General features: G+C 34.9%; 1 protein-coding gene across 2 annotated transcripts in view; it reads left to right on the top strand.

The window, feature by feature from the left end:
* The window catches only part of WASL (WASP like actin nucleation promoting factor), a 67,954-nt gene that overhangs the window by 19,308 nt on the left and 20,937 nt on the right, over positions 1–27,709 (top strand). For both annotated transcript variants that reach the window (XM_053669965.1, XM_037149855.2), the window contains exons 2-8: positions 7,231–7,365; positions 9,381–9,467; positions 10,892–10,988; positions 15,433–15,456; positions 24,652–24,820; positions 25,981–26,023; positions 27,035–27,188. In XM_053669965.1, coding sequence (XP_053525940.1) covers positions 7,234–7,365; positions 9,381–9,467; positions 10,892–10,988; positions 15,433–15,456; positions 24,652–24,820; positions 25,981–26,023; positions 27,035–27,188 — 706 coding nt within the window. In that variant the 5' untranslated portion in view covers positions 7,231–7,233. The remainder of the gene's footprint in view (positions 1–7,230; positions 7,366–9,380; positions 9,468–10,891; positions 10,989–15,432; positions 15,457–24,651; positions 24,821–25,980; positions 26,024–27,034; positions 27,189–27,709) is intronic.

Genomic DNA, 27,709 nt, shown 5'->3' with positions numbered 1-27,709 from the left:
ACGAATACCCAAATTCTGTTGGTGACCAAAGTACCTACTTTTCCATACTCTGATTCCAAACTGTTATTTGCACAGGCATGCAGTGAAAGAGTGTATGTATGTGTTTATGTGTGTGTATATATTTTGTTGTTGTTTTCATTGCTCCTGCTGCTGTTACTGTTTTCAGGGCCAGTAAGCCAGTGGAAATCCTAGGGAAGCTCCTTCCCACCTTCTTTTCCTGAAAATTCAAACCCAAGCTTGAGGCTTTATCAGATTTCAGTGGATTTTGTAAGAGAGGCAGAGAAAAGGGAGAAAGAGGAAAGAGAAGAAAAACTCCTTTTAAGCAAGTCCTCTTAAGCTTCACAGAAGGCAGAGACAGAAAAGATCAAGCTGTACCTCTTTGCTGCATTTAAAGTGTCCTTACCTGCTGACCAACATGGCCCAGTCTATGAAGAGATCACCTTTACCTATTGATGTATGATTGGCCTTCAAGTAGAACATTAAAAATACCTTTTGTAGTTTTAGTGTCTATAAATTTGAATGTGTGCAGGTAATTTACAATATTCTGAATGTAGGAATTTGAATCACAGGCATGATATGAGACTGGTGTATGGCTGTGAGTGGTTTAGTGACTGAGCCAACACTGCTGCCAAGCACATACCTTTTAGTAAGGCTTTTGGATATGAAATAATTCTTAAAATAGTTCCAAAAAACAGTAATGAGAGTGTGCTCTGAAACTCTTTATGATTTCTAGTTTTAAAGTTTTGGCAACTTTGCTGGTAATTTTAAATGTATGGCCAATGTAAATGGGATGTAAGAAGGATCTAGAACCATCTGTTACTGTTCATTGTTATTTAGTACACTTGAGCAATCCTGTACATCTGTTAATCTATTGCTGTAAACAGACCACCTCAAAACTTCACGACTTAAAGGAATATCAGTTTTTTAATCACAATTTTATGGATTGGCTGGGTCGTTAGTCTGATTCCGTGAGCTAGGTTCGCTCGTATAAATCAGCTGGCATTAGGGAGCTGGTCCCAGCAAGGGTAGGTAGAATGACTAGGGCCCTGCTTTCCATGTTGTCTTTCCTGCCAAGTTTTAGGGCAGCACTTCCAAGACAGCAAGCCACAACGTGCAAGCTTCTCTTATATTTCCTGAGATCCTGTTGATTAAAGCAAGTCATTTGGCCGAACAAACTCAGGGTCAGTGGGGGAGGACAGGAACTTGGTTACTGAGAGGCATTAAAAGTTATTACAGGAATGATATACCACTGACCCACATCTCCACTGTAGATGGTTGTTTATCTCTCTCTAAACCATACAGTCGGGCCATGTTTGATGTGACTTGAAGTCTGTAACTTTATTCCATGCCACTGATGTCTTTCTTATCCTCCACCCTACACAGCTCCCAGAACTCCCCTAGCACCAACCCGTGGTTGGATATTTATTGATGTGCCTACCTAGAATGTTATCTGTCTCCATTTTACTCACCAGGCACATCCCTTTTATCCTTCAGGTATATTGTCACTTTAGAGAAGCCTTCCCACTCTAGGTACATTTTACATGGTTCTTGCATACTTTATTTTTCCATTATAACATTAGTAGTAGTTACTAATTTCTGTCTGCCCATATAATACATGTTTCAGGAGGATCTTGTCTAATTCATTTTTGTATTGAACTCCACTCTTTCATTCCCACCTCACCTTCATTTGTTACAATCCTGTGTACATAGTAGTTACTCAGTGAACATTTGGTGAATGAACATACCTGGCACAGTAGTTTTCTTAAATAACTACTAAGACCTAAAAGACGATTTGTGCTTGTTTCCCAATACAGCAGCTGTTTTTGACCTAGCCCCATTTCCCTTCACGGTTGGAATTCTCTTTATTACTTAAGGCTTTTGTCCTCCTCCTCTTCCAGTCCTTCAGCTATGCTTTTTAAAAACTAATCCATTTTTTTTTGGCCTCTTCTGTTTTTGATGTATTTTTTACATTTTTCCCTTTTTTGTTTCTTGCTTTTTCTGGTTATTTCTCATTGTGGAAATCACTGGGTGATAACATTCCTTCTTTCCAGAGTGAATTGTGTTTTCTTTTCCTGGATAATTTTCAGTGATACTCACCACTCAGGAGTTTTGTTTTTATATTTTAAATTTCTGGGTTTTACCTTTTTTTCCCCTTACATGCCATGTAACTGAGGTGTTATACTTTATTTAGGAAATTGCTCTTTGAGATCACTGCATAATGAAGTAATTATAAGATGCAAACAATTTAATTTCTAGTGTTACAATTCCTTTTATAATGTCTTATATCAAAACTCCATATTCAGGATAATAATGGGACATTTCATTTGAGTACTCTGTTACAGTGTCCAGGAACATATTGAAAGGTAGCTTTTATCTGAGAAAACCTAGGATGGATGGTCCCAGAATAGATTTTAGAAGTTTGAGGGCATACATATATATTATATACACATAAACACACACACAAGCTGGAATGTTTTGCCGTTAATCTAGGCCCTTATAATCATAGAAGACTTTATATATTGGATTGACCAAAAAGTCCATTTAGTTTTTTTCCATAAAATAGAAGACATGGTTTTCATTTTCACCAGTGACTTTATTGATTTGGATGTTTTGAATATGTCAGCTATCCCCTGCTATTGGCTTCTGGTGGGTAGAGGCCAGGGGTGCTGCTAAACATCCTCTAATAGTATGACAGTCCCACAGTGAAGAACTATTTGGCCAAAATGTTAGTAGTGCCAAGAAACCTTGCAAATCACTTTTGATGGGATCGATCAGTCACAGCACCTTCTCCATATACTGCACAAATCTTTTCTTACATTTCAGTTTCATCTATACCTTTCTTGAAATAATAAAGTATAATATGCCAAAAGTGTTACCTATAGCTGCACAGAAATTCACCAATTTTGATACTTTTTTTTAACTGCAGGCTAATATGACCACCGTCATGATACAACTTAACAAAATTGTTTAGAATGAAGTTAAAGACAGTAAAGCACTACTAAATAATACAGAAAAAAGTAACGGACTTTTTGGCCAAACCAATATTAAGTCATGTGATTGTTATTTTCACATTCAGCATATTTTGGATAGTCATTGAAATTATATTATTAAAAATTATTTCCCTTAATCAGTGTATTTTTATTGGATTGTTAGAATAGTAATCATTGCAGACAGTTACTCAGTATTAAGCCATTTTAGTACTTATAGGCAGACGGTTGTCAAGCAAGGATCTACATATCCTGGTACTTTCCAGTCTTTTTGCTGTCATTAACTGACTCAATAATAAATGAACCTCTATTTTTCTAATCAGATTCTTATTCTGACCTGTTATTTAATGTACGTGTTTGGAAAATATGGAAGGAATTTTAACTGCAGAAGCGGTGGATGTTTGTGATTTCTTTTTCAAGATGAGTTCCTTCTCACAAAGTAGATATAATATAAAAGGAATTGGAGGAAGTGGCAGTCTTCTTAGTTTTGGGTCATTGTGGCAGTGGCTAACGCGTGTGGGGATAGCAATGGCTGTAAGAGAGCCTTCCCAGGACGTCATGGCTGCGCAAGCAGACTGTCATTTTATATTTTAATGAGTCATTTGTGCTTTAAAATGTTTTTATTTTAAAATAATTTTATACAGAAAAGTTGCAAATCATGCACAAAGAATTCTTATATGCTCTTAATCTAGATTAGTCAAATGTTTGTAGCATTTTACCAAATGTTTGTAGCATTTTACCAATGGTTCTCTCTTTCTCCATATACACACACATAGTTTTTTTGAGTCACTTGAGGGTAAGTTGCCAGTATTATATCCCTCTTATACTACTACAGGGTGTATATCCTAAAATCAAAGTCACTTTCTTATTTGTTATCATAATCATAATCAGAAAATACAGTTTTTAATTTAACAAGTATTTGCTTACATGGAGCGAAGGTAAAATGAAAGGCTTGCAAAACATTTAGGTACTTAAGGGAATTAAAATGCATTTAATAGGTAATAAGTTAATACAGAAAATTATTCTATTTTAGAGTATGATGTGATGTAACAAGATTTTTATAAAGGACGCACGAAAAGGTACTTTAGAAACATGAAGGGTAAGCAGACAGTGATTTCAACTTAAGGCATCAGGGAAATACTTCTTGACTGGTGCACAGTCAACCCAGGAGAGGTAAAAGCCCTGCCAAAGGACAGTGGGATAGATTCACATCCCAGAATTCATCCTCCTCCATCTTATTTCACCTTTGACAGCGAAATTTCTAGAGATGAATGCGTTATTGCAATAACAGTACTGTAATAACAAATTGTGTAAAATAGACTCTATTTCTACAACGGTTGATAGAGTTCTGTTTTTCCTTTTAGTTAAGCAATTTTAACTTTAACACTATAGAGCTAATAAGAAATAGGTCTCTTCTAAGTGCTTCTTCTTACATTTTTTTTAAGAATACCTTCTTGATTATGTAGGAAAAGAAGGTAATGGAGTTGATTAGCTGTAATTACTTTAAAGGAATGGAAGGAATGTTTTTAAAAACTTAATTAAGCCACTGTCAATCTAGACTTGAAGAGATAGTCACTGTTTTTATTTCTAGCATTTATATGTTAAATTTTATGTGTGTAAGCTGCTCTTGTATTCATTATCATTGTCCTGAATTAATCAGAAAAGTCTTTAAAAGGTGCTATGTGTATGTAATTTTCAGACTTTGCCAGTTTAGATAAGGAATGAAGTCAACATACTTAGACTGACAAAAGGTGCAGAAAAGTTTTGAAAATCCAGTTACTGATAATTGCTTATAATTAGTTGGGTTCTTTGGTATTAAAATTTGTTCATTTTTTTAGAATAAGGTTATAATGCCAACTGTGATTGTGTGCAAAATTGTAAAACTGCTTCTCGGGTCCCTGTTTCTTAAGCACATATTTTAAGAATTTGTTTTAAATTTATATCAATGTTTAAATGTGAATTTTTGTTTTGAGAATTTTTAAGTTCACATAACATGTAGACAGTGTTAATATCTGGTCCTCTGGCAAGGGGATTTCCATAATGGAAGTACAAACTATTTAGTAGCCCATTCTTTTTCTTTTGCAAGCTGTTATTGTTTTTTGGTTAAAAAGGAAAATAAGAGGATTTTTAGATCTCTTTAATGGTAACTGGTTTCCTAACTGCTTTTCTTTATAGAAATGAATGCATTTTGACAGCACAGTAGTAAAAGGGCTAGAATTTTCTTTAAAACACAGATTTTCTCATCTGATTTTTGAATTCTTCGATCTCATCTCTTACATCATTGGATAAATTTTTTGACGTCTTTAATGCTAGGGTTTAGGGTTAAAGAGCCTGTGGAGCTATCATCTGAGACTGTGGACTGGGAAAGAGCACAGTGTGTTTTGAGAAGACTAAAGCCATAACTATGTTCTTCAGTCTCCTTTTTTAAACCCAATGTCCTAGTTTCTAAGCTATCTTTGTAATTTTTTAATGGTTCTTGTGGACATTTTCCTGCTGTTTCGTGTCCTGTTCGTGATGGTCTGTGAAATTCAAAGATGAGCTTGGTCTGTGAAAGTTAAAAACATAACTTGGAGCACTGATATCTGCGGGGAAGTCTATGAAATTTCAGTCCCCAACATTTTTTTACTTTATTATCATTATGAAAGACTTTTGTATATAATTGTTCTTTGTCCCCTTATCAAAGAGGGGCATTCCCTAGGCATAATTAAGTAACCCAAAACATTATCTCCAAACCTTAGTGTAGTCTGTTTTTTACTGCAGTGTTCAATATTCATTGAATTGATGTACCATGAGAGTAGGTTCCGTAGTGTAATGGTTAGCACTCTGGACTCTGAATTGATGTACCATGACTACTTGATCATCTGTTATTTTGGATATTTAAAGACCTGTTTAAAAAATATAATTAATGTATATTCATGTAAATGTGTTTTTATATTCATATTAAAATACATTTTGGGTTATACTTTAAATTATTTTCTTAATTTCTAGTTTAGGAATGAAACTATTAGAAAACATGATTATTATTTTTATGTATTTGTAGGTGCTGTACCAGTGTCTATGTGTACTACTTTTAAGAAACTAAGATCAAATAGTTATACTCTAGATTATAATATAAAATAACTTGATTTAGAATTAAATGAAAGTTTCCATAATTTCATGATACAGTCATGATAGAGGTGGCAATATGGTGTACTGGAAACCTGAATGCTGTAGCAGGGGTGTCCAACCTTTTGGCATCTCTGGGCCATACTGGAAGAACAGTTTTCTTGGGCCACACGCAAAATACATTGAGACACATAATCACAAAGAATCTCATAATATTATACGTAAACTTACAATTTCGTGTTGGTCCACATTCATAGCCATCCTGGGTCACATGCACCCCACGGGCTGCAGGTTGGACACCCTGGCAAGGTATCCATTTCATGTAATTAATTAGCTTCTCTCCTGTGCATCTAAAAGGATACTAGTTAGGGATATCCTTAAAAATTGAGACTAAAGTCATTTTTCATATCTTCCATATAACTTTCAAGCTGTGTGGCCATGTGCAAATCAATTAAAATCTTTTGTCCCTCAGTTTTACTGTCTTCAAACAGATCTTAGACTCTTTCTTTAAGCATGTTATGTTCAAAAGTGTCCAGCACTATATTAGTAACCACATAGCTTGCTTTCAAGTTTGCCTTAGTACCTATACTAAAGTGGTTAAGTGCTATATTGAAATCAGCCTTTACTAATACTACTGTTTACTTGGTGGAAAGTTTACTTATTGGAAAACAGTTTATTACAGGGAGTAAGAACATAGGATTTGAACTCACAAATTATATGCATTGGAATTTCAATTCTGTCACTTAAGTTTGTGGTATTGGGCAAACTATCTTCTTTAACCATGAGTTTCTCTAAGGTTATTTTTAAAATAATAATAAAAATTAATTGGAGTTATATTTGAAAGTGCTTAGCACATTTCCCAACACATTTTAAGCATCAATGAGTGTTAGCTTTCAATAGTTATTTTTAATATAGCTATTGTGTATTTATTACTGCATAAGAAATTGCCTCAAAAGTAGTCACTTAAAATAACAATAACTATTACCTCTTTTTTTTCTGTGGGTCAGGAATTCAGGACAGCTTAGCTAGGTTATTCTGATTGGTGGCTCTCGTGAGGTTGCATTCAAGATGTCAGCAGGGGCTGTAGTCATTTAAATGTTATTTTAAACCTAATGACTATAAATTTTATATATTGCAGACTATGTCTTCAGCAGTGGTACAGTTATATGCAGCAGATCGGAATTGTATGTGGTCGAAGAAGTGCAGTGGTGTTGCTTGTCTTGTTAAGGACAATCCACAGAGATCTTATTTTTTAAGAATATATGATATCAAGGTGAGTTTTGCTTTGCTTCCCCTTTAAACTGTAGGTGATTAGGTTTTCACCTCAATTATAACTTAGTATATATTTGTTTATCCCATATATAATATGTAAATTATACTTAACAAGGATGAAGCTTGGTGTTTGATATTGAAGCACGGGCATTGAGACCAAATGGGAACATGTCCCAAGCCAGGATATGAGTAGTTCCCTACTTTATCTTTCTCCTGCCATTGTTTATGTTTTAAGCCTTTGAGCCTTAGGCTTTCCCTATATTCTCTTCCTTTCCAGTGGTACTATTTTATTCTATCCTGTCCATTACAGACCAGCATATAAGTCCTTTTAGGAATTCCAAAAGTATATTTTAGTTCAGTATGTACTGTCATTTACTCCAGCCCAGGTTTAAAGCATTATACAATATCTATTAATAATGTATTTGCCACCCATTTTTCCTTATGTTCCTTCTTAGCACAGGTATTTTTCAGATTTTTACAGCTTTGTATCCCTCACTGTGAATCATAAATCCCCATTGTACTGGATTGGATGCCCTTTGTCAGTAGTCATCCTTCAAAGTTGTTATAAAAGTAATTCTCCTTTTGCTGAGATGAATCTCCACTTATCTTTGAAACCTTTTTCATAGTAAGCCTCTTTAATATTTGTAAGTGGCAATACTTACAATGGGATTATAATTACAGAAAACTAAAATGTACTTTGAACTCCGACATGATACTTATGGTCAGATAGATTGTAATCAAACTGTTGTTACTTCTCTGTGCCCAGCTTATTTCCTTGTAAATTAGGATAACTATCTAGGCCTGTAACAAAGTATTTCCCTGAGATTAAGTGAAATTTAAGTTACTGCACTTTGTAAACGAGTGCTGCTTCATCCATATCCCCATCCCCTAAGAGTGCTGAGAGACACGGCACACTTGCTGTTACTGCAGTAGCTCAATGTGGCAGTGATTCTGGGGGTTGCGGAAACACATGCATAGTTTGAAAGGAACCCCTAAGTCCTTTGACAAACAGAGTGGGACAAAAGTAGGTTTATAGTTGTTTGTATGAAAATAATTTAAGAATAAATTTTTGCTTACTCATAACTGCAAACCTACTTTTACCCTACCCTGTATTTTTCATCAATGAGAAATACTGTTTAGAAATGGAACACACATGTAACTCCACACAGAAAAAAAAGAACTTCACTTATAGTGGTCATAATCAATGTACAGTGTATTGTAGATATTTTTAAATTGTGGTATAGATATAACCTTGCATTTCCAAATTGGGCAGTGATTGTATGTCCCTAACCACTCTTTTCAGTTGTAAATAACCATTGCTGAATACTTGCAATTAGCCACCTTTGGTATTAAGGTTAATTATATTTCTTATACTAGGGCTATAAATATGACAATTACCCATGGCTCTTTTAACGATAGTTTAACCATGGTGCACTGTAATTATTGGTTTCTTTCTGCATGTGATTGATACTACTTAAACCGGTGTTTCATTAGGAGGCCACTCTGCAAAAGTTGGGAATTCAAAGACTGTTAATGAGCAGTACAGAGAAGATGGATATAATTGACAGTCCCAGCATCTGCAGAATTGAGATAAAGAGCATGAAATCTTGATGTAATATTTACTGGCACACAGCCTATAAGTATTGAGTTGAAACTATACATTGATAATCAGCACATGTATAAAACTGTCCTCCTTTATAACATCGATCTAGTAATTGTGCTAGTTATGCAGTTGAACAAGTATAAATATATTTGGGAATGCTTGGCTAAATGAGATCATGTCTTAGTTTACCAAATTAAACTCACTTGGTATGTAATTTTTATGAAAGAAACATTATCCAATGTTTACTCTTTTGTTATTAAGTTACTAATTAAATTATATGATGTGTTATGTATGTTGTATGTATGTATGTAAAAACTATTGTGAATCTTCGTAATCTCTTAATACTAGTCACCTGCTTTGTTTTATTCCTAGAGATTATTTTTTTGGTAACTGTAACTTTTACTTTTTCCTAGGATGGGAAATTATTGTGGGAACAGGAACTATACAATAACTTTATATATAATAGTCCTAGAGGATATTTTCATACCTTTGCTGGAGATGTGAGTTGTATTTTTTCTTACTGACTTGTTTAATGTAATTGCTTTTACATTTGTCTGTGGAAGGCGTGTATGAGCTTTTTGTGTAAACATTGTATAAAAAAGAATTATTTTACTTTTAAAAACTTCATAGACATTATAGCTAAATCAGAGGAACTAGCTAAGATTTTAAGGCCAGGAAGAACAGTTTTAAAAGGACTGTAAATGTAATTTGCTGTGTAGAAAGGAGTTGACTTTTTTTTTTTTTTTTAAAGATTTTATTTATTTATCTTTAGAGGGGAAGGGAAGGAGAGAGGGAGAGAAACATCAATGTATGGTTGCCTTTCATGTGTCCCCTGCTGGGAACTGGCCTGCAGGGAACCGGCCTGCAACCCCGGTATGTGCCCTGACTGGGAATTGAACCGCGATTGTCTGGTTCGCAGGCCCGAGCTCAATCCACTGAGCTACACCAGCCAGGGCTAGGAGTTGACTTTTTTTTTATCTTCTCTCTGTCATTAGGTAGGTAATTTAATCTCCAGTTTGACTTCAGGCAAATAGATTAACCTCTGTGGGTTTAGTTTTCATACGTATAAAAATGAAGTTTTAATTGTTCACTAATCCTTGGTTACTTTTAAATATTCAGTGTTTTATTGCTATTCAAATTATTTTCTGAAAGAATAGTTCACCTAGAAGAGTGCTAAAATACAGTTAGTGGGGGAGAAAACAGTTTTTAAAATTTTGCATATACTGGAGGGGAATATTAGAAGGATTTTTATATCATATACTCACAGGGATTTTCTGAGTGAGTAGATTATGGGTGAGTTTAATTTTCTTTTTATACGTGTGTTTTTAAAATTTTCTACAATGAGAAAAAGGTTTGGATTAGATGGTATATCTGTCTTTTCTGACAGTATTTTCTAGGTATGATTTTTCATATTTCTCTTGCTAGGATATAAATATACACATATTTAAGTGTGCACTAATTTCCATAATAAATAATGTCGTTATGTTTCCATATTTTTAATAATTAACCTGAATTAAGGTGATAATTTAACTAATGTCTATAATTAAGCTATAAAATGAAAACATTAGTAAAGATAGAGCTGACCTACATTTTACCAACTTTTCCAAGTATTTGCTTTTTTAATCTGAATTATGTACAGAGCTCTACTGAAGGATCAAATTCAGTTTGCTACTTAGTTTTTTGTTGAAGGTATTCAATTCAATATTTTAGCATCTGCCATGATTGGTAACTTTCTAATAGTAATCTTTTACCTTTTTATTTTTTGCCTTTTTTAATTATTCAGGTGATAAAATCAGTTCTTATCTGCTAAAAAAGTTAAGCTTTCCTTCTTTAGAAATGTACTTCTGTTGAGTGTCGACTTTTTTGTTATATGAAACTAAATTCATGTTTTTTGTTATTTATGTTTTTCATGAAAATATTTTAGACTTGTCAAGTTGCTCTTAATTTTGCCAATGAAGAAGAAGCAAAAAAATTCCGAAAAGCAGTTACAGACTTGTTGGGTCGGCGACAAAGAAAATCTGGTAAACATTTATTTTTTAAATTCCTTTAAACAGGAGCTGGCAAACTATGGCTTATAGGGCAAATCTAGCCCTCTGCCTATTTTTGAAAATAAAGATTTTTTTGAAACACAGCTATAGTTGTAGGGTTACATATTGTTTGTGGCTGCTTTTTGTCACAACACAGCTGGACAGTTATGACAAAGACTGGCACTCATATATTTACTATCTGGCCCTTTATTTTAAAAAGTTTGCTAGTCCTTTCCTTAAAAAAAATAATATTTTTATTAAGAACTAATATGTTTCAGATTTGCTGAGGAACTCCAATAACCCTTTTTTGTCAACATATACTTTTAAATTTGTATTTTTATGGTATTATTTGTAACTTACACTTTTAAAAGTATTTTGTACTTTGTGATCAAATACTTTAGGCAAACCTTGAAGCAAATAAGAAGAGTTGGGAAGAAGATCTGCAAACATTGCCTTCTCTCTTTGTCCCTAAAATTGTAAATTATGAAACCACGAGGAACTTAGTTTAATGCATAAGAGTCTAATACATATAAAACAATTAGAAAATGATGCATTGCAATACAGAGCTTTAAATTATTGGTATGGAACCATTTGACAACAGTGTGCCAGGCCTTTCTATTGTAAAGTAGAAGGGTGATTAAAAAAGGTGAACCTCTCCAGAATCACCTATTCTTTTAAATTATAGTTTATTGATTATGCTATTACAGTTGTCCCAATTTATCCCTCTTTGCCCCCCCTTCCATGCAGCACCCCCCAGTCCCTCAGGCAATCCCTACGCCATTGTTAATGTCCATGGCTGATACACAAAAGTTCTTTGGCTACTCCATTTCCTGTACTGTACTTTACACTCCCATGGCTACTCTGTAGGTACCTATTTGTACTTTTTTTAATACAGTTGTTCTATTTCCCCCCTTCATTCCCCTCCACCTTGCATACCCCCTCCCCCACCATTCCCCCCTTTAAGTTTATGACCACGTGTCTCAAGTTCTCAAGTTATTTCCCATACTATTCTTGCCCTCCCCCTATTTTCTACCTACCATCTGTGCTACTTATTTTCTGTACCTTCTCCCCCCTTCTCCTTCTCCCACTCCCCTGTTGCTAACCCTCCATGTGATCTTCATTTCTATGGTTCTGCTCCTGATCTAGCTGTCCTCTTAGTTTGCTTTTGTTTTAGGTGTGGTTCTTAGTAACTGTGAGTTTGCTGTCCTTTCACTGTTCATCTTTATTATCTTCTTTTTCTTAGGTAAGTCCCTTTAACATTTCATATAATAAGGGCTTGGCGATGATGAACTCCTTGAATTTGATCTTATCTGAGAAGCACTTTATCTGTCCTTCCATTCTAAATGAAAGCTTTGCTGGATAGAGCAATCTTGGTTGTAGGTCTTTGGATTTCGTGACTTGGAATACCTCTTTCCAGCCCCTTCTTGCCTGTAAGGTTTCTTTTGAGAAATCAGCTGACAGTCTGATGGGAACTCCTTTGTAGGTGACTCTCCCCTTATCTCTTGCTGCTTCTAGGATTCTCTCCTTCATTTTAATCTTGGCTAATGTAATGATGATGTGCCTTGGTGTGTTTCTTCTTGGGTCCAACTTCTTTGGGACTCTCTGAGCTTCCTGGATTTCCTGGAAGTCTATTTCCTTTGCCAGATTGGGGAAGTTCTCCTTTATTATTTGTTCAGATAAGTTTTCCACTGGTGGCTGTTCCTTTCCCCCTTCTGGTACCCCTATAATTGGGATGTTGGAACGTTTAAAGATGTCCTGAAGGTTCTTAAGCCTCTCCTCATTTTTTTGAATTCTTGTTTCTTCACTCTTTTCTGTTTGGTCATTTTTTTTTCTTCTTCTGGTCCACTCCTTTGATTTGAGTCCCAGTTTCCTTTCCATTACTATTGGTTTCCTAGTGAAGCATAAGCCAAGACCAGCCATTCATATCAAAAAGCTACTGTTAACAGCTATCAGTTGGGTGGGATAGAGCCTCAGGGGATCTAACACAGCAAATAGTGTTAGCCAGGTTGATGGATTCTCAGATATAGCACCCATCTACTAGCTCTGTGGCTCTGTTGCGTTCAGAAAAGGGACAGTGGCCTCTGCCTGCCTTTCTGTCTGGAAGAGACTGTCCTCCAGCTCTCGCCTTGATGCCAGACACTTCACTTCCTTCCCCTATGCCACTGGTGCCATTCAAGCTACTACCCCAGTGCTGGAAGTCAGAGGGAATGAGTCTTGGTAAGCCCTTGTGTGGTTTCCTTAAGAGGAGCTGCCTGGGTCTCCAGGAGTTTCTTCTACTGACTCAATCCCTGATGGTTTTTGAAGCCAAAAGTTATTGGCACTTATGTTCCTGGCACTGGAACCCTGGGCCAGGGGTCAGGGGCCATAGTGTGTGGCTGGGACTCTACTCCCAAGGTATCTTTTAACCACCACATGGGGGTTTAGGACCAGCTCCTCCTACCAGTCTGGATGAATGTGGTTTCTTTATTTCCAGAGTTGTCAGACTTCCATTCAGCTTGATTTCTGATGGTTCTGAGTGGTGATTGTTCTACAATTTAATCGTAATTTTGATGTAATTGTGCAAGGAGGCAAGCTGTGTTTACCTATGCTAATACCGTATCGTGATTGGAAATCCCTAGAATCGTAATAAGCAGATCAGTGTAGGAAAAATAACACAAAGGAATTTGTGAGTAGATACCCTACAAAGCTAGCTATTCTTTTATACTTTTTGAAAAGTATTTCTGTACATCCAGGGGTACATGTTATCCCAGTTTGAAGATCACTGTATTCAAGATTGTACTTTACCAACTAGAGGAAATAAGCCATAAAAATGGAAGAAATTGAAGCCAGAAAACAGGCATGTGAAAACATATATTCCAGTTTAAACATATTTATTGTTCTTTTAATGAATTTGCAAGTGAGAGGTGAGGTGTTGCCTCACTCATATCCCACGTGTAATGAGTGAGTAGAAGAAGTATTAGGGACCTATTATTTTTGTTACATCTTTTGAGGGCTGAGACATTTGCTGCTTGATTCCATTTTAGGAAAGGATTTAATACTATGGAATTACCTCTGGTTCAGTGCCTATTTCAGGGACATGCTATAGTGATATGCTAGGGGCTCACTGAGACTCCTTTTAGTCAAAATACAGGGGTGGGCAAAAGTAAGTTTACAGTTAATGAGTACACAAAAGAGTTTATTCTTGTAATATTGGGTTGGCCAGAAAGTGTTTAGTTTTTCCTGTAAATGACAGATTTTTCTTTTTCACCAGTAACTTTATTGATTTGGATATTTTGAGTACGTCAGCTGTCTCCCTCTGGTGGCTTCCAGTGGGTCAAGGCCAGGGGTGCTGCTGAGCATCTTCCAATGTCTAAGAATGTCCCACAGCAAAGGATTTTTTGGACAGAATGTCAGTAGTACCAAGAAACTTTGCAAACCACTTTTGACATGTTCAATCAATCACAGCACCTTCTCCATACACTGCACAAATCTTTTTTTTTAAATTTCAGTTGCATATTTACCTTTCTTGAAATAATAAAGCATAATATGCTGAAAATATCCCAGTACTCTGACATCTCTGGGTATTCCCATCACCTGTGTGCTTTCATTCTGTCCTGTAGCTTTGAATACTGTTCATATGCTGGTGACTCATAAAGTTTCATGTACAATACTGACCTCTCCCTCAACTTCAGCTTTAGTTGGGTGTCAGAATAATCTTCAGATTTAGCATATCTGAGCGGAACACTTGATCCATGTTCCCCAGTCCCAGTCAGACCTGTTTTTTCTTGCCTAGTCTTCCTCATCTGTCAGAGAGAGGCATTGGTTCCACTTTATCACTCTGGTTCACAGTGGTCTCTCATAAATCTGTCAGTGAGTCACACTGGCTCTACCTTCAGAAACACATCCTGGATCTATTTCTCATCACCTGCTGCCACCACCCTAATTAAAACCACCATCATCTGTCATCTGGACTACTCTTAACTCCCTGACTAGTCTCCCTGTTGCCAGTCTACATCTCCTACTATCTTTTTTCTACATAGTACCAGAGTAAACTTTTAAAAACATTATATCATGTTACTTGCCCTATATAAGACCCAGTAAGAGCTTCTTATTATACATAGAATGCAATCTAATATATTCCTTAACCATGGCCTTTGGGACCCTACATTGTCCAGTCCCTGACTCTCCTTCTAACTTATCTCCTTCCACTCTTCCTTTCCCATTCTTTTGTCCAATTTTCATGGTGTTCCTTTATGCTGTTTCCTCTTTGGGGCTTTTGAATATGTTGTTCCTCTCTCACTTTTCAGATGTCTGCTCAAATGTCAGTTTCTTGGTGAGAACTTTAACCATCTGCACATCAACTTAGGGATAAAGACAGGAGTTTGGGTAAATTAATTTTTTATGTTGATGTTTCTATTATATATGTCTAATAATATTATTTTAATTTACATTCTAACAGAGAAAAGACGAGACCCCCCAAATGGTAAGTTATTTGATAATTTTCATCAAAAAAGACCTTAGATTATAGTTTAATCCTTGTAGAAATGTGTATCATACATTGTGGCTAATATTTAAGAGCTGACCTTATACTACAGTTTCTTATGTTCTTATTTTAAAATAACAGATGATAGATGAGGCCCAGAAAATGTACCATTTGTCTTTTTTCTAGGATGAAGGAATACTACGTAGGGTAAAGATTACTATTATATCTTCATTCTGTATTTATTAAATAAGTTTAGAAACTGCACAATCTAGTTTTACTATATTCCATAAAGGGACTACATTTTGCTTACCATATTTGTTTATTTCCTGCTTTTGGTTTATCTTTTTGTCTACTGCAAAATACCATTTCACACTAGTAATGTGAAATTAGCCCCTTTCAGAATGAGTACATATTATGATGGTATATTTAAACCTGATAATAGCTGCCCATAACCCTCTGTAATTGAGTAATGAACACTTGAAGTATTATGGGTTCATTTATTTTAAAAATACTGTATATGGAAATATCAAGATATAAATGACAAAGCCCCAGACCTCTGGTGCAGAGATTATCATCTCGACTCCATAAATCTTCCCTGAGATTGTGTGCTAAATTTTGTAAATGTATATGATTTTTTTCTCTGGGGAGAGAGAATCCATGACTTTGATCACATTTAAATGGGACCCTTGACCCTATAAAGATAAATAACTATTAGCCCAGGAGCCTTCATTGTCATAGGAAATGTAGCTGCTGCTTTAAGCACCTCAAATTCTCATCAGAATTTAGGATAATTATTTGTGGAAACACTTAACATAGTAACAGTTATTAATATATGACAACTGTAGTGATTGTTGGGGTTTGTTTCTTTTAAACAGTTATATTGCTTTCTGATTTGTCCTTAAATTTCTTTTCCAATATAAAAACATAACCAAATATTGTTGTATTAAATTTTGGATTATTTGCCTTACCTGTTTATTTTTAAATGTCTGACTACCTTCAGTAGTACTTACCACGTGTCAAGTATTGTATACTTTAACTTTCTATTTTAAATGGAAAATTGAATACAAAGTTTTTAGGGCTCCTGTGGAAATTAAATGAAGTACTTAAAGTGCTTAGCATAGTGCTCAATAAATATTACTTATCATGATAAAGGAAAGAACAATAATAATAACAGCTACTATTTAATTATCACCGATGACTTGCCAGGCACTGTCCGACAGTGTTATGAAGTGTCTCCTAATGTCAGCATATTATACGTGAGCAAACTAGGTTATAGATAGGTAACCTGTTCAAGGTCATCTAACTAGTAAGTGGTAGAACAGGATTCAGTCTCAAGAGGTCTAACTCCAGAGCCTGGGCCCTTCCTTAATGACTGCTACTCAAGATTTTGAAGGAGAAACTGAGACCTAGAGAGGGTAAGTGACATGCCTCAATGTATGCAGCTAGTATGTGGCAGAGGCAAAGGAAGCAGCAGAAGCAGCTGAGTCAGAAGTCATTTATCTGTGAACCTTTAAAGCAGTATTCTAATTCTTGTTCCTTGAGGTGTGCTCAATATTTTAATTTCTTTTGAGTTTATTAAATTATTTTGCATTCTTTGAGCATATATCAGGTACCAATGGGAAAGGCTTCGTAGTGGTGGCCTCTCTGGAGAAAGTAACCTGAGAGTTTAAAGGGTAGATGTTGTACAAGTAATATCATTAAAGGATGCAAATACTTTGTGATTTTTTAACAATTTAATCTTTTCAGTGGATATAAAATGTATTTCTGAAGGGGTAACCTAATCCATGAGTAGATAGAATTTGAATATTCTTTATGTGACAGTGGTGTCTCAAAATTTTATTACCTCTACTAAGAGAGATACTAATAATTAATGTAGCTTCTTTCTCTGAGATTGATCTTGGTTTTAAATTTTTAGATCTGTAGTTCTAACCCTTTGGTGCAGTTGTTCCAGACTTCTTTTCATTAAATACATAGAGAGTTACAAAACAAATAGTGTCATTAAAAGGCAAAAATAAGCCCTGGCTGGTGTAGCTCAGTGGATTGAGCTCGGGCCTGCGAACCAGATAATCACGGTTCGATTCCCAGTCAGGGCACATGCCTGGGTTGCAGACCAGTTCCCTGCAGGCCAGTTACCAGCAGGGGACGCACGAAAGGCAACCATACATTGATGTTTCTCTCCCTCTTTCCTTCCCTTCCCCTCTAAAGATAAATAAATAAAATATTTTTTTTTAAAAAGGCAAGAATACACACCATACATTATCTGTATTGTATACTTATTTATTTATAAAATATATACATAATATGGTATTAATAAATTAAATGATAGTAAACAATGAAATAGTTATTAATAGAAACTTTAAAAAATTTTTTCTGCTCTGCAGTTGGTTGTCTTGTTATTCTACTGTGCATGGAGACCCCTAGTTTGGAGACAGATACTATTTTTCTGTATTTGGTACAATACCACTAGGTGGCAGTGGACACCTGAAATGCCTTGCAGTTGTCTCAGATTCTCATTCAGATTATTAATTTAGCAGACGTTCTCAAGCTGTAACTATTAAAAAGACACCCTATGCAGAAGTAACATATATTCCTGAAATGCAGTTTGGGATCTTCTTTAGTACCTCGTAATCCACACATCTTTCTTCTTTCCTTACTGGTCAGCCTCACCTTTTAGCTTAGATGCTTTCCAATAAGATTTGTTCTCAGTTTCATGTGTGCTTTACATCAGAGGCCTCTGAGCCAACTGGATCAACTATTTTACCTTGGTGAGAGTTCCTGCTTTCTCTTATTTAAGGGGAAGACTTTAGTTTGTTCTTTCAGTTTTAAAATCAGAAATGCTGTTCAATGAAAATATTTTAAAAAAACATTCTGTAAAAATTCTCCTTAAATCAGAAGGTAATTTGCTGTTTGACTTTTTTTCCTTCAAAAAAAAAGAAGGGAAATAGCCCCCTCCATTTTATATTTACTTAGTACATGTTCTTGGGATGAGTGTAACTTCATAAATGGAAGAATTAATACAAGCTTTATTAGAAGTGCTTCAAGAGTATCTGTGTGGCCACATCTTTTATAAAATTTACTTATTAAAAAGTGACTCTACCTTATACCAATTATCACTTTTTTTAGTGTGTCACTTTTGAAACAAATATTTAATTTAGCTTTAGATCACCATTTTAAACTTAATGACACTTCCAAGCTCTAAAGTAAATGACTACTGTCAACCAAAATAATGGTTGAATGTCTAGAAAACCTTTTTTTAAAAGTTTGTAGGTTCTCGAATGATGATTTATTGGACTACATACTGAGAGAACTGATAAAATAATAAAGAAATAACTAATGTTTGTAGTGTTAGCATTATCAATCACTTTGTGATTGGAAGTTTGTGTAGAAGGTGCAAGAATTATTAGAAAGATTAGAGGTCTAGGAACCAAGATAGAGTTCACCTTTGTCCTTGTCATTAATTGTGTGACTTCAGACAGGTTGCCTGATGATGCTTCTTGCCCTTAGTTTTATATATAAAATGAGACGTTTAGAAGCAACTATGTAATATCCCAGCTAATAGTAATTTTCTGTACATGACTTTAATCTGGATTTTATTATATAGACTTAAAAAATGTTTTAGCAAGTACTAAAGTAATCTATATGTAATGACACTAAATAGCCAATGCCAGGGCTTTATAACTGCATGGCTGATGCGTAACAGTTTATTCATACCTGGTTTTTGGGTAGAGGAAGGAAGGGAAACAGTGTGACTCCAGTATTAGTTAAACTTTATTATTCTACATAGTATTTGTATTTTGCCTCTGTCCTCCTCATCCTTGAACTTACTACAAGGGATGAGTGGCTGAGTTAATTTCTCTAGTGAGTTATGAATTGGACTTATAAGAACCTTTTCTTTATTATTTCCCAGAAAATAATTCAGTAGCTTGGACAACTTAAACTGTTAAAGTTAACTTTACCCAGCTCTTACCATTTAGAACATCCATAATGTAATAGATTATTTTATATAATCTAAAGCAGCGTAAAAATATTTTATTTGCTTTTTTGTAAAAACTAATTGCAATCAACTCTTGAACAACACCATTTGAATTACTCAGGTCCATTTGTGGATTTTTTTTCAGTAAATGCAAGCACTACAGTAAACATATTTTCTTTTTATTTTCTTAATGCCATTTTTTCTAGTTTACATTATTGTGAGAATATAGTATATAATACACATAACATACAAAACACATGTTAATTGACTTTTTGTTCATGGTAATACTATAGGTTAACAATAGGCTATTAGTTGGGGGGGCAGAAGTTACACACAAATTTTTGACTGCTCAGGGTTGGCACACTTAACTCTTCTGTTGTTCAAGGGTTAACTGTATTGTTAATTTTGTTTTGTTTTAATGGTGAATCTGGTTGCTTTTTTATACGGGATGGGAGAAAGTAGGTATACAGTTTGGATAAAATTAATACAATTTAATACAAGAGTAAACTGTTTTGCATACTCACAACTGTAAACCTACTTTTGCTTAACCTTGTAATTGCTGTATGATCATGTAGTTCAAGAAGGGAGTCGAATGAATAAAGAGAGTGCCTAACTCTTGGTGGTCCTGAATCTTTCTTCAGTCAGTGCTTAAATCCTATTCTATTTATACTACTGAGTATCAAGTTAAGAAAGTAAATAGTAATTTGCACCTTCTTACTGTGGACAGTGTTGCTTGTACTGATTGGTAAAGATAAATTAGAAGAAGGAATGCAGAAATGGGAGAATGAGAAGTAAAATCACGTCACTAGATAGATAAATCTTTGAAGGTATGTGAATGACCCCAGTTCAGCTATCTAGCACATGAATCCAGTTATTCTCAGTAAGTCCCCTTATTTTGTGAAATTACAGCAAACACAGAAATCTGATATATGAACAACTTTGAAAATTCAAGTCTTAATCTACTCTTTAATAAGCCTTCTGTATTGTTTTGTTTTTCACTTTTTAAAAATTAAATGCTTGGAGTGACATTGCTTAATAAAATTGTATAGGTTTCACCCTGGCTGATGTGGCTCAGTAGATTGAGTGCAGCCTGCAAACCGAGGGGTCGCTGATTTGATTCCAAGTCAGGGCACATGCCTGGGTTGGGGGCCAGGTCCGCAGTTAGGGTCATGTGAGAGGCAGCCGATTGATGTGTCTCTCACACACTGATGTTTCTTCCCCTCTCTTTCTCCCTCCCTTCCCCTCTCTCTAGAAATAAATAAAATCTTTAAAAAGTTATGTAGATTTCAAATGTAAATTCTATCATACATCACCTGTATATTACATCGTGTGTTTACCACTCAAAGTCACATCTCTTCATCACCATGTATTTGACCCCTTTTACTCTTTTTTACCTCTACCCCACACTCCTTCCCTTTGGTAGCAGCCATCATGATGTTGTCCCTGCGAGTTTTTGTTTTTCTTGTTTGTTCATTTGTTGCTTTCAGTTTTAATTCCTGCATATGAGTAAAATCATATGGTTCTTGACTTTTTCTGTCTGATCTGTTTTGCTTAGCATAATGTTCTCAGGATCTATCCATGTTGTCACAAATGGCAGCATTTCATTTTTTCTTAATGCTGAGAGTAGGATTCCATTGAATCTATGTACCACATCTTTATCCAATCATCTATTGAAAGACACTGGTTGTTTCCATGTATTGGCCACTGTGAATAATGCTGTAGTGAACATAGGGGCGCATATATCTTTGTTAACAAATGTATTTGGATGTTCAGTTAGTTACCCAGAAGAGGGGTTGCTGGGTCACACGGTAACTCCATTCTTGAAACTTTAGGGGAAATTTCCAAACTGTTTTTAATAGAGTTTGTACTATTTTGCACCCCCACCAGCAGTGAAAGAGAGTTCCTTTTCCTTTATAACCTCTCCAACACTTGCTTATGAAACAAATAAGCAGTTTGGGAGGATCTGCATGTATTACACATTACTTGTCGTATTGATAGTAGCCATTTGTTGGGGGTAGTTTGTTGTGCAGCAATCAGTAATCAGAATCTTTCCAGACATGCTGTGCCTTCTCTATCCTCAGCTTTCCTTTTTTTTGGCGGGGGGGGGGGCGTATTTAAGGAAGGAGGGAGAGAGGAAGAGAAACACCAGTGTGTGGCTGTCTCTCGCACACCCCTTTGGTGACCTGGCCCTGACCCAGGCATGTGCCCTTTACTGAAATTGAACGAGCGACCCTTTGATTTACAGGCCAGCACTCAATCCACTGAGCCACACCAGCCAAGGCTGATAGTAGCTATTCTGACAGTTGTGAGGTAGTCTCTCATTGCAGTTTTGATTTGCATTTCCCTAATAGATAGTGAAGTTGAGCATCTTTTTAATCTATGTTTTGGTCTTTTGTATGTTTTAGGAGAGGTGTACCTCAAAGGCAGGGGAAGTAAAGGCAAAAATAAATGAACTATATCAAACTAAAAAGCTTCTGCACAACAAAAGAAACCGTCAACCGAACAAAAAAAGGTGGCCAATTGAGTGGAAGATGTTTGAAAACAGTACCTCTGGATAAAGGGTTAAATCCAGAGTATATTAAGAACTCATACAACTCAACAACAACAAAATCCAGTTAAATAGGCAGAGAACTTGAATAGACAATTAACCTTTAATTCTTGATCCAGTTATTTTCAGATTATTCCTTAACATACTGCATTAGCGTTTAATGACTTTACCCTTATTATGCACTAGCTTCCATTTTTTCTAAGCAGAATTCATTTATTGCCATCCTGAGCAACTTCCTATGGAATTTTGTATAAAATTATAAGTAGAACTTTTAGATATTATACTTGTATTTAAGTGTACTTGGAATAGTAAAGGAAAATAGCTGGACTTTGGTGATATTAAACATACATATTTTGCCAGATTTTTTACTTGTTTGATAAGGTGTCAGATAGCTTTCATAATTTTATTATATCTTTATTTCATCTTAAATACTAGAGAGAATAAGGGTTATATGTATAATTTACCCAAGTACGTAAATATTTTTCTTTCAGGTAATTTTAGATAACTTTGAGGTTTCTGGCACAATTGAAGAATTACAGTCAAATGGGCATTTAATGATCACTTAATTATACATCAGCCTATTGATTCTTGGGGTTTCTGCTTGCTGTTCTATTGTGTTCAGGTCCCCAGGACAAACACCACATTTGGTGATTTGCTAGAAGGATTCAACAGGACCTAGCATATAGGGTCTCTCCAGAAAGCGTCCAACCATTTAATATGAAAAATAGAGACATTTCTTCAAGAAGATACAAGATACAACAAATAACTACATAGGCCGGTGATGCTTCAGTCCCCTTCAAAGTAGGCACCTTGGGACCTCACACAGTTCTTGAAATGGCCATCAGCTGCCCTGTTGTATTACCGCGAATCTCTTTGAAGGTCTGAAATGTTTTCCCTTTCAGAAGTGGTTTTAGTTTTAGGGAAATCCAGAAGTCACAGGGCACCAAATCTGGGCTTTAGGGAGGCTTAATCACCTGGGTGGTTTGATGTTTCACGAAAAAAAATCTGCTTAGGACATGATGCATGAGTGGCATGTTGTCGTGATGAAGCTGCCAGTTATCAGTACTTCATAGCTGCAGTCTTCTGAATCATCTAAATAGTTTCCGCAGAGTTTCCATTCATGCTTAAAGCAAAATTTGATGCAGTTACTGCTCTACACACGCTGTAATTTTGAATGCAACAGCCACACAGTAAACATGCTCAGTGTCTGTGAACAATTACTAGTACAGTAAAGTTGTCATTGTTCACCCATGCGCATTCCAGTCCACTCTCCTTGGCTGCCAGGTTATATTAATGTTGCAGAACCATTCTCCTTATATTAACAGTGGCTGGACTCAATGGCAAATATTTATTACAGTGAAAGGATATATAATAAAATCAACAGTGGGGAAGGCACATAGGTTAAGTCTGGGGGAATTCACACAAGAGTTCTCTCACTGAAGTCACAAGGGTAAGCTTAACTTCTCCAATAATGAATTGTGAAAACTCTTGTGAAATGTTGTCTAAAGAAGGTTGTTAGAGCCTCAGTTTATTGTTTAAAGCTCAGGTGGCTAGACATATAGGTTGCTGATTATGTATAGTACATATCAAGATTCTAATCTCTGAGAAGGAAAGCAACTGTTTAGCATAAACCACATTGTTACTGCAAACAGTTGAGAAACAGTGAGCCTATCTTATCAGGGAATAAGGAGAACCCTCTTGAAATCCAAGTTCACAGAAAGCAACTAAAGGCCAACCTTGCAAGCAGGCCTTACAAGGGATAGCAGTGCCAGACCTGTGTTGCTGTTTTTCTGCACAGTGGTGATTGTATTTTATACAACATTTTGAAAACTGTCATTAATCACCTCACAGGACTTTGTTCTGTTTAGAGGTATTTTAGAGAATCATATATTAAAACGGGACCTCTAAGGAACATGTGTTCCTTTTTAGGTAATTTTATAATGAATTTTGAAGTGAAATACATTCTGTTCACACTTTCATGCTTCTGTGACCAAGAATGTTTTTGTGATTCATAAAACAGGTTTTGTGCTACATTTAATGTAACTCGTAAAGATGCTATTAATAGTATCTGAAGGTGCCTGAGATATTTTTACTGTTGATGCCGCTGAAAATGAGAGCTTTGAGAACTTTTTTTTTTCACTTTAAGTTTTTGAGCTCTATATTTCTCATAGTCAAAGTGTGTGTATATATACTGATGGGAGAATATTACTGGACTTAAATTTGGCAGTTTTGGAAAAATAGCAATAATTGCATAAGTACTTTTGTTCTCATGAACTACTGAAGTAAAACAAAAGAGGTAAGACTCGATTTCTTTCTTAGATTTAAAAGTAGATGGCTCTTTCACTTTTACTAACCTTGTTATGTAATATATACCACTTTATCAATGACTAATCTGTTGGGATTGAGGCTATTACAATTAAATTTAATGTTATAAAAATATAGGTATGTTTTAAAATAATGTATCTATGATAATGTGTTTAAGAATTTATAGGTTTTTTTAAAATGTAGGCAGTTCTTTTTTTATTATTTATTAAAAATTAGCTGGCAAGTCTAAAATCTAATATGTAATAATGAAGTACTGTTACTTAAAAAAAGACATTTGAGTTATGTTATTATTGTAATACTTGTTATCTTAAATTATATCCTTTATGTATTATTTTGACCTTATTTACAGGTCCTAATCTACCCATGGCAACAGTTGACATAAAAAATCCAGAAATCACAACCAATAGGTTTTACAGTCCACAAGTCAACAATATCTCCCATACCAAAGAAAAGAAAAAAGGAAAAGCTAAAAAGAAGAGATTAACCAAGGCAGATATTGGAACACCAAGCAACTTCCAGTAAGACAGTGCTTTTGTTGTTTTTAATCTTTATTTTTTATTTATTCATTATGGCTTTTGATTTTTAACTTGCTGGAAAATTTTATTTTCTTTTTGATAAGTACCCTTACATTTATCACATGTATTTTAGTTAGTTTGTGTTGGAGTTTTATTTTATCTTATTTCTAAAATTGTTTTATTGATTAGGCTATTACAGTTGTCCCAATTCTCCCCTCTTTGCTCTCCCCCCCCAGCGCCCCCACTCCCTGAGGCAGTCTCACACCCTTGTTCATGTCCCTGCGTCTTGCATAGGTTCTTCAGATACTCCATTTCCTATGACATAGGAGTTTTGTTTTTTTTAAAGCTATTGCTCATTAGACTTTCTATGAATCTTACAGTTTATTTACTTTTTCACTCATTAGAAAAGAAAAATTAGATAAAGTGGTTTCTTTAATTGTTGTACATAAAAACGATTTCTCTTTTCTCTATAGAAAATGATATTTGGTAGTTGCCAAGAGACATTGTCCTAGTCTGTTTGAGATGCTGCAATAGAATACCATAGCCTGGGTGGCTCATAAACGACAGAAATTTATTCCCTACAGTTTTGGAGGCTGAGATATTCAAGATCAAGGCACCAGCGACATTTGGTGTCTGGTGAGGCCCAACTTCCTGGCTCATAGTTGGGTGTTTTCTTGCTCTGTCTTCACATGTTAAGACAGGGTGAGGAAGCTCTCTGGGGCCTCTTTTTTTAAGGCATTAATCCCATTCATAAGGCAGCCATCCTCATAATCACTTCCTAAAATTTTCCCCTCTACTGTCACATTGAGGATTAGGTTTTAACATAACGATTATTCAAGAGACACAATCTATAGCAGGCATTTTATTAGCTCATTACAAAATTCCTTTCCTCTTCTATGTATAATGTTTATATCCTTATGCTAGTTTGACAGTTAAGGAAATGAATGCTCAGAAGGATTGTACAGAAAATGTTAATTAAAACTCAGTAGCAGAGTCTGGTCTAGAATTCTGGTCTCCTGACTACTTGTGCAGTTTTTTCCCCAAATATGGTTATGTGTCTGAGAACTGTCTGTTAAGGCCAACAATTCACCGGGTGGATTGGATTTCATATATGTCATGTTTTTCATGCCCACTGTACATTTTTCCCCCATCTTCTACTTTAGGCACATTGGGCATGTTGGTTGGGATCCAAATACTGGCTTTGATGTAAGTATCTTTTCAAGCCATAAGCATTATTATTCTAAATACGTGGGTATGCTGTGGCCTATCTTTTAGCTCTTCTTAGTTTATTCTTTGGTGAATTTTAGTGTTTATTTGAATGTGTTTGTGTTTATGTACATATACCAGTGAGGTTTGACACCATGGTGTTGTTCTGTCACTCATGGCGAAATCTTTAAAGTTTTTGCGTGACTTGGCCTTATGTCCTTGTGTTTTTAAAGCAAAGAGGAGATTATTTCTGCTCAATCATTATTTCAGGGAAATAAATACATGCCAAATTATTGAAAAGTACTATAATCAAATTCTGAATATCCAGTTGTTGAATTTTCTAGATCTTTTCATTCTGCTATTCTTTTTGGCAATTTCATCATTCATTAATTTATAGTACTGTTAGCAAAATAGATGAAACTTAAGGCAAAAAAAAAGTTTAACATTTTATCTCTATTTTGGTTACCTAATATGTATTTCACATTTGACAGATAGTCAGGATTTGGAAAAATTGCTTTGAAAATAAATATTTGTGATTTAGGTTAAAAATCCTTTTGTTGGTTTTGTTATAACTACAGAATTAACTCCACAAGCATTGAGCTCCTCTTTGTGTTGGGCACTGGACAGGGTGCTTAGGGTTACAGGTCTTGCCCTCAAATTTTCAGATTGATTTGTGGGGTTTTTTGGTATTTATTTGTGGTTACAAGTAAATCTTATTTAGGATAAAGTGGAATAGGTGAGCATTAAATATGTCTGAATCATGAACGGATTAGAAAAAAAAATCTAAATGAGATGCCCTAATTTCAAAGGCAAGGAATAAAAAAGAGATAAAATATAAAACCAGTTCTTACCTTTTTTAAATAAGAAAGTTGAGTTAGTATATAAATAATGTAACCATATTACAAGTTTATAAACAAAATAATTTCATAAAGAGCACAAATAATTACATTTTATTATGCTTGTTTTTAAAAATTGGGATTTTATAGTTAGAGGTTATTTTATCTGTTTTAGCTGAATAATTTGGATCCAGAATTGAAGAATCTTTTTGATATGTGTGGAATCTCAGAGGCACAACTTAAAGACAGAGAAACATCAAAAGTGATATATGATTTTATTGAAAAAACGGGAGGTGTTGAAGCTGTTAAAAATGAACTACGAAGGCAAGGTAACTTTTTCTTCTGTTTAGGAATTCTAATCTATTTTTCCTTATGAATCTTGAGGCCAATTTTATGGATGACAACTACACACACTATTATTATTATGAAACTTCCTTTAACAAATATTTGAATTTATGCATAACTCATTTGGCCCAGTGTACTATATTTTACATTATTTTGGTATAAATAAAGAACTTGACAAAGTTTTGCTTGTTATTAAAATGCCTTACATTAAATTTATGAAAATCCATACAAAATTTTCTGGCTGTTTTATTTCAGAATAAAGTATAATTGCCTGATATTTTACTTAATGAAATTTAAAGTTGTTTTTATTACAATGCAAAAGTAGTAATTTAAGTATAATCACTGCCTACTTAGTAAAGTGTAAGCATTTTCATAATGTAAATAACAAAATATTTCTATTTATTTTGCAATACGAATATTTTTTTTTCTTAGATAAAATAGAAAATTTGTCCTTTGGTACCTGAGAGTACAAAATATCTGCAGCCTTTTAAGATCAAAGCACTTC

Source organism: Artibeus jamaicensis, unplaced genomic scaffold, assembly GCF_021234435.1.
Source record: "Artibeus jamaicensis isolate MK-2021 breed Jamaican fruit bat unplaced genomic scaffold, CSHL_Jam_final contig_540, whole genome shotgun sequence".
In the NCBI taxonomy this organism is placed as follows: domain Eukaryota; kingdom Metazoa; phylum Chordata; class Mammalia; order Chiroptera; family Phyllostomidae; genus Artibeus; species Artibeus jamaicensis.
The sequence above is the reverse complement of the archived record's forward strand: the minus strand, read 5'-3'. Positions and strand labels throughout refer to the sequence as shown.